The sequence below is a fragment of the Sciurus carolinensis genome, chromosome 7, assembly GCF_902686445.1.
Source record: "Sciurus carolinensis chromosome 7, mSciCar1.2, whole genome shotgun sequence".
Taxonomy (NCBI): Eukaryota; Metazoa; Chordata; class Mammalia; order Rodentia; family Sciuridae; genus Sciurus; species Sciurus carolinensis.
In genome coordinates, this window is record NC_062219.1 from 65,582,406 (window position 1) to 65,596,834 (window position 14,429).

Consider the following 14,429-nt stretch of genomic DNA (forward strand, 5'->3'; position numbering starts at 1 on the left):
TTCAAGTCAACTTAAATAGGATGCAGAAGATTAGCACCTGATTCTCAACTGAGCTGGAATAATCAACCAATACTAATGGATACATAAATAGGAGGGAACACACCCAAACCAATCATTACTCTCACTCAATCCCTATAAGGAGATTTTATCTTTCATGTGATTAATCTTGGCTATTATTAACTTGAAGGTTATATATTTTTTTAATTCTAAGGTTTTCAACCACTTTTATGATCAATAAAAGCTTTGTCTGCAGAGAAAATCAACAAAGAACAGAGAGAAATGAGATTCTTGCCCTCAAAGAAAGTTTTCTCTGGATTTCTCATTGAACATCTCATTTCTAAAATGAAATAAAAGAAAAACACATTTAAGAAAGCTAAGCCTGAAATGCTTATATAGTCAAGATATGTGTCAAAATAAATACCAATGTTGGGGAATGGGTTGTAGCTCAATGGTAGCGCTCTTGCCTCACACATGGGAGGCACTAGGTTCTATCCTCAGCACCACATAAAATAAAGTATTGTGTCCGTATACAACTAAAAAAAAAAGTTAAATAAACACCAATGTACGTTTGCTTTTTTTCCCACTCTTTCCTTTCTCACTCAATTAAAAATTGAATATTCAATGATTCTTTTTCAGAATAACCACACAGGAACAAGCAAATCTATTAAGATCATATACATATTCAAGATTAAAATGATTGCCAGTGCTTTCAGTCTGGGCCATAGCTACTGGATTAATGTCCAGCTTGCCTCTAATCATTTCTATAACTGAAAGAGAACAGAAGATAAAGTTCCCACCTATTATTTTAAAACTTTGAAAGTTCTCCACTTGTTTTAGAAATATGGGACAGAATTAATATCTACCACAGTCAACTATCCACTTTATGATCCTATTTGAAAATATTTACATTATAGATTAAATATACAAGCAATGGATTAGAATGGAGCTATTATATCCCCACTACCAAACGGGGCACACAATATCTCCATGCTCTTCCAAATTAATATTATTCAGAATTCTTATTTACTAGCTTGCATAGATGCATCTATAATAGAATGTTTTGTTAATTTGCACTCAGTAATTAGATTCCTCACACTTACATACAAATTTTCACTCATATGACAATGTTTAGAAATGAGATATCAGATTACTAGTTGAGAGTAAAAATAAAAGTTCCAGTTAGTTATCTGGGTGATTACCTCTAGAATGTGAAACCACAGGAGGTGCCTAGCAAGCTTAGTGTAGTAACTTTTGCTAAGTCAGAACTGCAAAGGAAAACCTTGGAAATTGGTTCTATTTCTTTCCTTTTGAAATGATTTACAAATGAGCATATAAATAAAAAAACATTTCTTCTCAGTACAAAAAATAAATTTTTAAAGAAGCATCCAAGTTTGCAGCCCACATTTCTTTAGCAGTGTGTTACTCATTTGCAGAGCTTTATCATTACATTCCCTTCACATAACACTCTTCACTTTTAGATTAATCTGCTGAAATGAGATGCTAAGGATTTGCAAACAGATTTGACTATACAAAAATAGATATGGAATTAATAACAGTCTCTATATGTTTTAATTTCTCCTAGACTGGAGTACCCTTGCCTGCAGCAGTATTCCTGGCTTTGAAAGTCATCAAGCTGATTTGTCTGCTCTGGGTTATGATGCCACATGCTGCTATACTGTCCCCTGCAATCAAAGCACTTGCGAAGATAGATTCCAAGCCTTCCTCTATCGAGTATATTTTATAGATTGGCAGTTTTGATCTCCCTCCCCCACCCCAGGGGGGATAATCTGCATCTTAACAGCTTTCTATAGATACATCTGTCATTAAATATGCCATCTCATATCAGCTTCCATTTTTAAAACCAAGTTTTCTCTAACTTTGAAGTGCCACAAAGTTAAGACTTTTCAACTGAAATTGAAAATGAGAAATCTTGTCATATACTTATGAACTGTGACTTAGAGATATACTGTAGGTTCCCCCAAAGTCAAATAAGTCTTTAAAAACTGCCAAAAGGAATGAAAAGTTACCACCATGCTACCAGTAGTGAGAAATGCTTTCTATCATTAAGACAAGAGTAAAGCGTTTTTCTTAAGCTTCCTTGTACAACTCCCCAGAAAATATTGTGACAAATAGATGAATGCATACCAGAGAGATGACGATGAGTGACTGCCAAACAAGCAAGCTTTGTCTCTGCTACCAATATCTGCTAAACACTCACACTGTGTTCAAAAGGCAACAACTGGTAGGTGCTGGCAGTGTGTAGAAAAACTGCTCTCATTATACGTTGGTCAGAATGGGAAGTGTCTAATGGCTCTGCTCATTTTTTTTGTTGTTGTTCAAAGACAGAAAATACCTGTGTTGATAGAGAGTCTTACACTAAACTAAGAATAGAAACCTCTGATTCCTAATATAGTGCTAGTGCATAACCAAGACAGCAGGATGCAAAAGAACTGGTTGTTTCTATTCTCTTACATCGGAGAATACTCCAGTTTGGAATTCTGCCAGCACATTAAGAATGGAGGAAAACTATTTCAAGTTCTCAGCCACTTTCTTAGAGACTGCAGCGCTCAGCTTCATGAAAGTCTAGAGGAACAGTTTCAGAACAGGCTGTAGCATTAACATGGGCTCCTTTATTGCTGTGTCTTTGGGGAGCCATTTACCATAGCCAATGCTATGTTCCTCAGAGGCAAAATGGAGATGACTGTATATCCCTCCTAGATCTGAGATGAATTAGAGTGCAAGGCATAAACAGAAGTTTACTAAAACACTACAGCCATTTTATTGACATTCCTAACTATTTTCATAGAAGGTACAAATGATTGTGTGAACTAATGAATCAATAAATAAATTTTGTAACCTTAATAGATTTTTTAGAGTTCATTGTTCTAATAGCTAGGATTACTGACCAGTTTATTTGGGTATCCTAGGGCTTTTTCCTGCTTTAATAGTTTAAGCTCCTTCTATATAAACTTGCTCCAATTCTCAGAAAACTAAACCTTCACACTTAAAGTTTAATTACCCAAAGAATGACCTGGCATTAAGTGTGAGTTCATATTAGCCATTTTTATAGAGCTAAATTCACTAATAGCTCTTGAGAAAAGTGACACCATAGGAATACTTACAATAAATGCAAGAATAAACTTTTTTATTATCTATTTTTACACAGTGTTAAACTGCCCATATTTTCAGAGTGTTAGTGCTATATAAACAATTAGAGCTGAAAACCTTTGTAGTAAATTATCATTTCAAATAGAGGCATACTTAATCCATGCATTAAATTAAAACTAGCATCCATGTTATTTCTGTTGTACTTGAGGAATTCATACAAACGAATGGGTAAATAATATAGTCAAAACCTATGAAGAAATTCTCAAATTTACAAAATATAATAAAAAGGTTGCCACACTTAAAAATGTATATTATTTTTATATCATATAAAGTGAACAGGTACAAACTTAAATTCCAGACATAAATATAAATGTTGTTTTAAGTAAATGAAATGGTAAAAACTACCATGTTGCTGATGTCAACTAGAGATATCTGCCCCTTAAAATCTCAATAAAATTCACTCTAACCCCCAGTCCTCAGAATCAGAATCCTGCCTCCAAAGATTTCTGCACATTCCTATTAGGATTAAGCTCTGGAATTCACCTCTGGGTGTCTCTAGTGGCTTTTGGGTTCTCTCTGGGTCTTTCTCTCTCTCCCTTATCCACTAGCTTCTTCAACCATTTCCCATTTGCATGAAGTACCTTTAACCATCTTCCCTCTTCTTGGAATAAAGAAAATGACATATTTCACATGGTTTTAGGAAAAGTCATCCACCTCACCCTTATCCTAGCCTCTTTTTCTTCAGTCATCATCTAGACTAAGGCAGTTATCTCCAGGAGGTAAATTCTAGACTCAATGGTTTAAGATTTTTTTTTAAATAAACTAACAATTTTAAAGGTCATTAGATTACTATACTATAACACATGATTCTTTCAGAAAACAATCTCCTGACCAAAACCAATATATGTTGCATGTTAGTTATATGATCTGGAGAGTCATTTAACCTTTTAAAGTCTTTTCTTCTGGACAGCAGCTTAAGGGAAAACAGTATTGTGTCTTCAGGACAAAGGTCAGTGAGTTTAGGATGAAAGCTTTCATGTTTTTGTTTTGTTTTATTTTTGAAAATGTAGGTGATCTGACTACTTTCCTTCAAACCGTTTAGATATAAAGGCATTGCAGAACAGTCATTTCCCCATTTTGCTTCTGTCTCAAGCTAATATGTGGTAGTGGCTTTCATCTTTCAGATGTGGGAGAGTAAAGGCTGGGGTAGAAGTGAAGATGAGAAAAAATAAAATAACTGTTGGTTGCAGACTCTAAAGCAATGAAAATTTAATTCTTAATGAACACACCAATTCACTAGGAACTCTTTTTTTTTTTTTTTTTTTTTTTTTTTTTTTTTTGGCAGTACTAGGGCTTGACTGTAGGACCTCCCTATATGCTAGGCAAGCACTCTACCACCGAGCTACATCACCAGCCCTTTTTGAATTTTGAGACAGGGTCTTGCTAAGTTGCCCAGCTGGCCTTGAACTTGTGATCCTCCTACCTTGGCCTCCCAAGTAGTTGGGATTACAGACATGTGCCACAGCACCTGGTTTCACTATGAACCTTTAAGTGGCATGTCAAGTTATGAAATTCTAAACTTCTAGTAGGCTGGTGACCTCCTCATGTGATAGCTGTGTGCAGGGGCAACAAACAAGGGCTCTATTATTTGCTGCCACAATAATTCCCTCATTATGTTCTCCCTCAATCAAACCTTCGACACCTGACTCTCACCTAGCTGGGTCCCAGCATACCAAATTCCTTCTAGTAGGATCCTCTAGGCTATTCCCAGTCTAAAAACCTTCCACTGTGAATGAATCCAAGGACCTGCCTTTTCCAATTCTCTGCTAAGAATTGCCAAAAAATAGAAATTTACAAATGGGGTCACCCTGATTTTATAATTTCCAACAAGTGTGGACTCTGAAAACTTAATTTTAAAAAGCCTGTCAGTTCCTTCTCTATTTTCTCTTGGAAGCTTTTTCCCAGGTCACTCTCCTCAGGCTTTCTACTTGGTCCTGACATGACAATCTCAACAGACTACTCTGTCTGTCACTCAAATCTATCAACAAGGAAACCTCTCAGGTTCCTGTCCCTTATCTGTGAACATGCTTGGATTAGAGCTGGAGGGGTCTTTTTCTTCTCATACACAGACCCCCTCCCATACACACCCACTAATACCCTTCTGCCTGTTCAGAACCCTGTATCTGTTGTCAATATTGTATCCCAGGATTTAACATCCTTGTTGGTATCTAGTACATGCTCTCAGCATTTATCAACCAAATGGGTGCCCCTCTTTCTTGCACCTTCAATCCCACTCCCTTCTTTTTCTTAAATGTAAATATGCTTAATGCAGTGCAACCTTAACAAACATTTCCTTATTTCCTCTTATAACTAAATATGCTCTTTTCTCAGCTAAACTTTCCTCTTCCTTTTCTTCTAATCTCCTTTTTCTCTTCCTAAAGGCGAAATACTATTCATTTATAATAAAACAATGTTGCTGTCATGTGGACTGAAATATGTGTGTACCTAGAAACAGTACATTCTCTTCATGCAAGGGAAGCCAGGCAATAATTGGAAAATTGCCTAATAAAGTCAGACTCAGTGAAAGTTTAGCTGATACACTATCCATGGGTATTGTGAGAATCTTTTCCAGATTTCTTGCCAATGTAACTTGGACCTGTGGTTTCTACTTCCTGACTTTCCAGTTACATTAAACTACTTAAGTCTGGTGTTCACTTCTTCCACTCCCCTGAAATTGCTTTCACTGAATTTTTCCTGATTGAAAAACACTTGAGGTTCCTGTGGTTTTGGGCAGCTCCTCCTCACTGCACCTTTGGCTGTGGTTTTGGTTCCTATAGCACTCCTCTCCCTCCTCTCACTTGTCTATCCTGCATACTAGGGCTCCTTCTTGAGTCCCCCCACTCAGCACCCTCCCTGCTAGTGTTTCCCAACCTTCTGCCCTGAGCCCATTTCCAGACCATCTCTAGCCCATAGGTCTTCCCAGACTCTCTACCACCTCCTCCTATTATCTTACATTTGCTCTGAAAAACAGAAGACAAGGTCTTCTCTGAGTCTGAGGGAGGGGTCTAGGGGAAAGTCGGAGACGGTGAGGAAGTTAGGGGCAGTGAAACAGAGTGTGTGGGAGAAGGATAGTAGGGTATGGAGAGGGTAGAGAGCATCACATGCTTGGTGAGCTGAGTCGATACCCTACCCTCCTGTTAACTATCCTCCTCTCACAGGCTCAGCACCCTCGGTACAGTCAACCTTTTGTATCCAGGGTTCCACATTCGTGGATTTAACCAACCACAGATTCAAAATATTTTGGGGAAAATGCTTCTATCATGGACATCTACAGACATTTTCCCCATCATTATCCCCTAAACAACACAGTGATACAACTATTTATATAACATTTTGTATTGAAATATACAGAATGATGTACTGGGGTGTATGCAAATGCTATGCCATTTTATGTGAGTGAACCATCTGAGGATTTTCTTATCTCTGGTGTGTGTGTGTATGTGTGTGTGTGTGTGTGTGTGTGTGTGTGTGTGTATGTCCTGGAACCAATCCCCCCCATGGATACTGAACAACAATTATATAGGCACAAAGTGGATTGCTAAGTTTGTCCAACATTGTGTTTGCCAGAAGGCAAGAGACTTATTAAAATGATTGGACCATGAAGTTCAAGCAGGAGAACAGGGAGGGGTTAGTGGATGTGTATAAAGTATCTAGTAACCTGAGGGCAAGTTAGGCTGGAGTTGCTACCTCTGCTTCCCACTGCAATATTTACTCCCTGCATGTGCTACCTCTGTACCTTGCAAAGACTTCTGCCATCATACCATCATACACTACTGTGTCCCTCTAGCACCAGCCTAGAATAGAACCTATGTAGCTTAGGAACTCTGCTCAGCCATCTCATGATTGATAAGAAGTGGAGCAATTTTACATGTATGTATGACCATACTCTACTGACTTACCACACCACAACCCAACCTCTATCATGTCTGCTGTTAATTACTATATTTTGTACATAATTTTTAAAATGCACAGAGAACGAAAGCTAAAACTATGGTATTTTTAAATGTTAACAAAATTTTACATTGTTCTAATTTTAATAGATACTAGAAAAACCAAAGTCCCTTTAGTAGTTTTGAATAAATTAGTTATTTTAAATGGGGCAATAAAGCTTCATATAAATTTAATCAACACAAAAATAAACATAGCTTCTAGGGAGTTAAAAAGCTTTAACAAATGTTCTTTCATTATTGAAATATCTGAAAAACTCTTTGATTGTCAGCTCCTAGAGGGCAGGAAGTGTGTTTGCTGAATTAATCGTATTTATCTATGACCCAGAACTATGTTTCATTAGGATGTAGCATTCACTAAGAGAATCAATAAAGCATTAAATATATTGCTTTTGAGTAAATGCAATAACACTCTTATGTTTATAGTTTTAAAGCACTAATTTTGTAACTAGCTTCTCATTATCTTGCTGCCATTAGATAAAAATAAAAAGATAAGTTGTTCTGCAAGATGAGCTCAGGATTAATTTTCTCTCATACACTAAAAGAAAAAAAAAGAAGATCTTTTTGGTAGTACCTTACAACAGAGAGTGTGTATTTTAAAACACAGCTGCAGGATATTTAATGCTTATTTGACTTCAGTACTGTGAATTTCAAATTGAAATGGTATGGGAGCATTTGTGAACTGGGTCACAGTGTCAAATGCTACAGGAGCTTATAAAATTCGACTATCTCTAACATCTTAAATTAAATGCTAATGGGTATAGCCTTACAGCCTGATTTCCTGAATTCCTTTCTGCTTGTCACACATTAAAAACTGTGGACAGTTTTCAAGATGTCTTGAACCCAAGATGGACAAAAAGAGAAGTGGGGAAGGGAGGGAGGGAGCATGCTGAAAATATTGAGTCTCTAAAGAAACATTCATTTTGTGTTCTATGAAACAGAACTAAGCCTCTAAAATCCACATTCTATAATCCATACTACACCTCAGGCAAAGCTTGCGAAATTCCAGAAGGATGCCAATGACTCAATCCCCCATCAATTAAATTGGAAATACTTGATTATTTGGTTCAAGATAAGAAATAGCCTCAAACATTTTCATTTGCTCCAACAAATCAGGTTAACATTTCTAAATCAGTGATGGGGTGGTGAAGTATACCTGTCTTTTTTTTTTTTTTCTTTTAAGGGGCCCATTAGCAAATCTAGTCACCCCTCCCTATTCATGGTTAGATTCACAATTGATTTATTATAAGCTGGGCCTGAGGAAAGAGGCAGATGACTGAAGGTATTAGAAATGTCACTGGTGATTTCCTCTTCTTTCCAATTAAAGGTATTGTACTGTACACAGGAAAGTGAGTTTCTCATCTCAAGTACACAGTAGGGAGAAACAAACCTGAGAAAATTGTGATTGTTTTCATTAAGTATGGTTAACACAGGCAGCATACATTAGTGCAAAAGAAAAACAAAGAAAAATATATTTCCTTTAACAGTAGGAGGAAAACAAAGTGAGAGAGCAGTATGATAGGTAATAAGTTGATAGATTTTAATAAAATGGAAAAGGAAACATACAGACCATATTGAAAGGGAAGTAACTTGATACCAGGATGATAGATCTAGCCTGGCTAAAATGAGCTCCTGTGCTTTCTTAAGCCTCACTGAAAAAGTTCTAAGTAGTCATATCTTTAAGACTATGAAAGGGAAACTCCAGTATTTTTAAAAAGCTAGTTTTATAGTCCAAAACATAAAAAATATTTATTAAAATGTGAGAAATTTACACAAAGTTTAGAAGATGCACTGCAAAATTTAGGAATACAATAAATTAACAATACATGAAACCAAATGAGTCAATGGAATGAATATAAATTGGGAGAAAACATAAATTGCATCAATTTCAAAAATCCATCATAGTTCTGTTGTACAAGGAAGTACAGATTTAGCAAAGACTTCTTTGCAAAGACTTCTATTAGCAAAGACTTATTTGCAGCCAGTTGGAAGCTTCTTTAGCAAAACCAACAGGATATAGACCTAGTAGCTATTTTCTTAACTGTTGAAATACATATTTCAAGAAAAAAGGAAGAAGTTACTAGATAAATGAGGTTTTTAATTTAAATATACCTCTATACACTAACACATTCATTTTTAATGTTGATTTGGTATATAGGAAGAGCGATTACTGAATTCTCTTAATTTACCCTCTTCCATTCTCCTAGTCTTCCCTTCATTTCTTAATATATCAAGCACTTAGACCCAAATGTTGGTTAGGTAACATCAATCAAAATCAGTGAATTGTCACCCAGAGATCCCTGGTTATTGAAAACAAAAGGACAAAATGAGCAGAATCCAAACAAATTTAATTTAATATGAGGAAGAATTTTGTCAAAACAGCTGTTAAAAAATTGGAGATAATTACTGAGGAAAGCTGAGAAACCTTCACTTCCTAAAAGTAATCATTTTCTCCAAATACAAACATCAAAGTTATCCTTAGTATTTATGTCATTGATCTTTCTATTCCCCTTTGTCCTTGAAGACACTAAATTTAAATTACATTTGGTTTACAGAGTGTGTATCCCTCAACTGAAAGAAGATGCAACTTCCTTCCCTGTAGGCAAATTTTTCAAAAGTGGACGCTTCAGGTCTTTCTCCACAATGGGAGTGAAAACACAGGTTGACACTGGGAGACTGATACCATATGCTCCATAGACTCCTTGTACACGCAAAAAGGCAGCCAGTAGGGGTGTGAAGGGGTTTGTGGGTATGGATGAAACAACATTAGCAATGATTGCATAAACCACTGAAGCTGGATTATGGGTCTATGTTCAATATACTAATCTATCTACTTTTTTCCATAAGGAAAAGGTGTTTAAGAAAAAACAAAAGCAAATTAAAATAGAGCTCAATCTATTCACTCCCCAAATCAGTAACAATGGGGAGGTAAATAGGAATGAAAGATTCAGATGGCAAGGGTAACACCATTCACAGATAATATAAAAACTTTGTTCAATAACTTAAATTCCTCCCTTCAATACACAGCATAGTTAATACCTAAATATATATTCATTACTATACCCAGAAAAATGGATTTACTAGGCTTTTACTTCTCCTAATTTGACTGTGATTAAATGACTTCTTGTCAGCAGCCAAAAGTGAAAGAAAAAGCAAAGGACCTAGAAAAACCACAAACTGTGCAATATAATCCAGGAATTGAGGGCTGATAATGTAAACAATAAAAGATTTGATAGAAAAACAGATGTGATGAGTCATTAACTTTCAACTTAAATTTTTACACCACTAATCACTCAGAAAGTCACAGAAAGGTCAATTACTTCCAATTACTTTGTTCTCAGTGGAGTAGGTGCTCAATAAATGATTGTTAATTAGCTAAAATGGCATCCTTAACTCAATCACTCAATCGCACATAGCCACACCACCAAAGCTTGACTTTTATATTTATGCCACAGTGAAAGTGTTTTTTGATAAATCCAACATGAGTCATGTTCTACCTGATATCCAAAGAAGACCATCAGCCACATATCCAGCATGACATGAAAGAGATCGATCAAAGGACTGCACAAAAGTCCATTTGTTCTTCTTGGGGCAGTATCGCTCAACTGTAGGCAGAACCTGACGCAGTTCATTTCTGCCCCCAACTGCATAGAGGTATTCATCCATGGCTCCCAACACAAAATGCTCCCGGCAGTTTTTCATGGATGCTATCTCTGCCCAGGAATTACTGCGGGGGTCATAGCGACAGGCAGTCCTCACAGCACATGTCCGGCCACTGGCGTGCTCCACTTCCCCTCCTGCTACAAAAAGAAAGTCCCCCATGACTGCCACACAGTGGTGGCTCCTTCCCACAGGCATGGGAGCCAGTTCACTCCAGTTGGCAATGGCAGTTATAAGAGCATTCTCCTGATCAACAGGATTAAAGTACCGAAGTTCCTTGACTTTACAGACCTCACGTTTTTTCCCACCAATGATATACAGAGTATCTGATTGGAAGCGTGGTTTGGTCCTGCGGGTCTGCCAGACAGGCTGTGCATAGATGCTCTGGTGATATTCCAGGGCCTCGTTGACCAGGGCTGTTGCGGTCTCACTTGCCTGGACAAGCGGGTGGGACAGGGCAACTGTATGGAGGGTATCCACGTCCATTAGGCCAAAGCGGATGTACTGCAGGAGTTCATCCATGTACTGGTAATGGCAGTTGTGTTCCAACCACCTCACAGCTAGCTGAAACAGAGGGAAATGAGATGAGAGAAGAATCAAGGACAAAAAAGAAAGAGCAACAGCAATGACATATGGTCAAGTCACCATGTAATCTTTCAGACAATAATATAATTTTTTCCTACACAGTACAACACTGGAATATTTTTTATTGGTACTTTATAATTATATATATAGTGGCATTCATTGTAATGCTGGAATATTTTGATACCCAGGCAAGGAACTCCCCCCCCCCCACCCCGCCATATCAGCAGAGACACAAAGAACTTAAGACACTATTGTAGTGGTTAAGAACAATGTTAGGCAACACTGATGGGAGCTTAAGATATCTGTAACGGTGAACAATAATTGCTTTTCAAAGAATGAAAACAGTGTTATGAAACAGCCTCTTCCCCATTCTTCATGAATAAGAGGTTTGGTACCACCCCCACCAGGAAGGTCAATGGTAATTAAGCATTGCCATCTCTGCTCAAATAACATGTCAACCCATGAGGCAAGACGCTGTACCAACATGAGGAAAGTACGAAAACGTGATCATCTGGAACCACAAAGTGTATGTGAGAGAAAATCAGTATAACACTAGTAGAATGATTTAGAAAGAAAAACGACTTTCCCCTACCCTTTTGGTAGGCATACAGGAAGCAAGAAGGGGAAAAAGTAAGGTTGCAACTTGTCAATTTAATTCTTTTGTTGTTGTTAATTAAGTTTTCACCATGAAGGAGCAGTTGTTATTTGCACATGTAAGAGGCTGGCAATTTGTTAGGTTCATTTTCACAAGCAGGGTATAGAGGAGTTTATCTTTGTATTTGTAAGCAAAATAGTAGAACATAATCCTAACTAACTTTTTATTTGTCCTCTTTCAAGAAAGAAGGAATTAAGAAATTTTGGCTACAGGCAAAGAGAATTTCTTAAAACGGAAGCATGTACATTAAGTTATAAATAACAAAATTGACATTAATTTTAAAAAATACCATCAACAAAAACCAATTCATTTATGAAATACCTGAAATAATTTAATTAGCATGACTTGATATTTAAGTTTGGCAAATGTTCCCATCAGCATGAAACAGTATATCTAATATTTCCATCAATATATTTGATATGAATTATTCTTAGCAGAACGTACATTAAACTAGATTTCCTAGACAACACCAATGTGGATCTGAAAGAGCTAGCAGGAAAAAGCCATGAATTAGAACATTAAATAAATTTTATTGTTTTACTTGCTTTTTGACCCATGTAATTGGGGCTCTGGCCTTCCCTGTTCAGATGATGCTTAGCATACAAGATAGAGAAGGAAATATGGTACTCTTGTGTTATTACTCCTTGGCAAGAAGAGCTGGATTTTCATCCCAGTAAAAAATAATCACTAGGTTCTCTGAAGCACTGGATAATTTCAGACTTCCAGAGTTTCTGCATTCATTTGACAAATGGCTTCAAATGGCAAGGTGCCTTTTGGACTTGTCTTTTTAGCTTCTAAATGAAGTGAATGAGGAACTGAATTTACTTCTGCTGTGGAGGGAAGTGCATCTTTTAATAATTACAGAGTGAAGAGAAATGCAAAAGAATGTCACTGGTACCAACAAAGTAGATACCACAAAGGGCAGATAACTGACACTCTCTACATGTTCTCATGGAAGGTAGCATTTTTATTTAAATTAGATGCCAACCTGATGGAAAAATTGTCTATATATGGTAACATCAGTAATAATCTAAGATGTTGTGAAATAGAATGCTAATCATCAGTCACCAGGTCTCTGCCAGAAGTGGAAAGGGCATTCAATGTATGGCATCTTAGTTTTCATGCACCATAATTTTAGAAGTTTCAAGAGATGGGGTTCCAATTATTTCCCCAGGGAGATAATTCAGCAACTTACTAAATGATTTTTCATTCTTTGCCCATAGAGTTTTCAAAAGTTCTCAGGAATAAAGTCATCTAACACAAGGTCATTTCTTGGGTACCAGGTAAAATTTTCTGAAACTTAATCTTTGATATTGCTCCTAACTTAATTAATTCCAGTTGATATTGCTTTGCTCTGCAAACAATTACTCAGCATCCTTACATCCTTGTTGTTCTGCATCTTTCATACAGTTATTACAGGAAACAGCTCTGGAGAAACATTAGATAAATATCCATGTCACCATAGCCTCTTTTTATAGCATAGTGCTGCCCATTTAATTATTTTTCTTTCTCCACATAAATCAGTTCTTCCTACGTCATAATCAATCTTCCATCCCATCTCTGAACACTCTCCAGTTTATCTTCCTACCAAACAGTATCACTAACTGCCTGAGAGGTACAAAAGCCTCAGCTGCGCTCTGCTGTTAGGGAAATCTCTAACAAATTAAATTCATAAGTCAACAGTGACCTCTGTATACTATTACTGATTAACTTCTGGAGTTCTCTCTACCACCCCATGTCACATGTATCATGATGCTTTCCATGTCCAATTTCCCTAAATTTATATATTATACAATACTTTGTGCATATATATTAGTTTGCACTTTCTGAGTAATTTTTCTTTCTTTCCAACATGTCTAACTTTTACAGATCTCATGTAGTTTTCACACCTTTATAATTGATTAACATTTTCAGACCACCCAAGTCTTCTGTACTTGGTGGGTTTATTTTTCCTCTAGATCAAAGGTGAATGTAATATACAATGAACTATTCTGCCACCAACTCAGACCTTCATGCACACGAATTACCAGGAGTTTCTGGTCAAAATGCAGATTCTGATTCTGTAGGAAGAGGAGTGGGATTGGGAGTCTACATTTCTATGGTGATGCATATGCCTCGGGCCCATGAACCACACTTTGAGTAGGATGGTTTCAGATTGATTTTTGTTCATAAAACAGTGTTCTCCTACCATTCTATCTGAATTTAGTTACTTCAGAAAGCCTCACTAACTGTTCCATCCACTAGGATACACTGCTGCCTCATTGGAGTTAATATATTGTTTTAAATTGAAAAAGAAGTCAAAGTGATACCTTAATTAAGATATAGGATGTGTAATCAGATTAATAGTATGAGTAAGATAACATATTGAGACTCCGGTTCTATATGGTCTATAAATCAACAGTTGATCTATGGTA

General features: G+C 36.7%; 1 protein-coding gene across 7 annotated transcripts in view; it reads right to left on the reverse strand.

The window, feature by feature from the left end:
* Klhl32 (kelch like family member 32) overlaps nt 1-14,429 on the reverse strand; it is a 196,769-nt gene that overhangs the window by 18,798 nt on the left and 163,542 nt on the right. For 4 of the 7 annotated variants that reach the window (XM_047557879.1, XM_047557877.1, XM_047557876.1 and 1 more), the window contains one exon: nt 10,613-11,339. In XM_047557879.1, coding sequence (XP_047413835.1) covers nt 10,613-11,297 — 685 coding nt within the window. In that variant the 5' untranslated portion in view covers nt 11,298-11,339. Of the gene's footprint in view, nt 1-2,145; nt 2,241-10,612; nt 11,340-14,429 lie in introns of those variants that run through there. The other 3 variants (XM_047557882.1, XM_047557878.1, XM_047557881.1) reach the window with 3 other exon arrangements.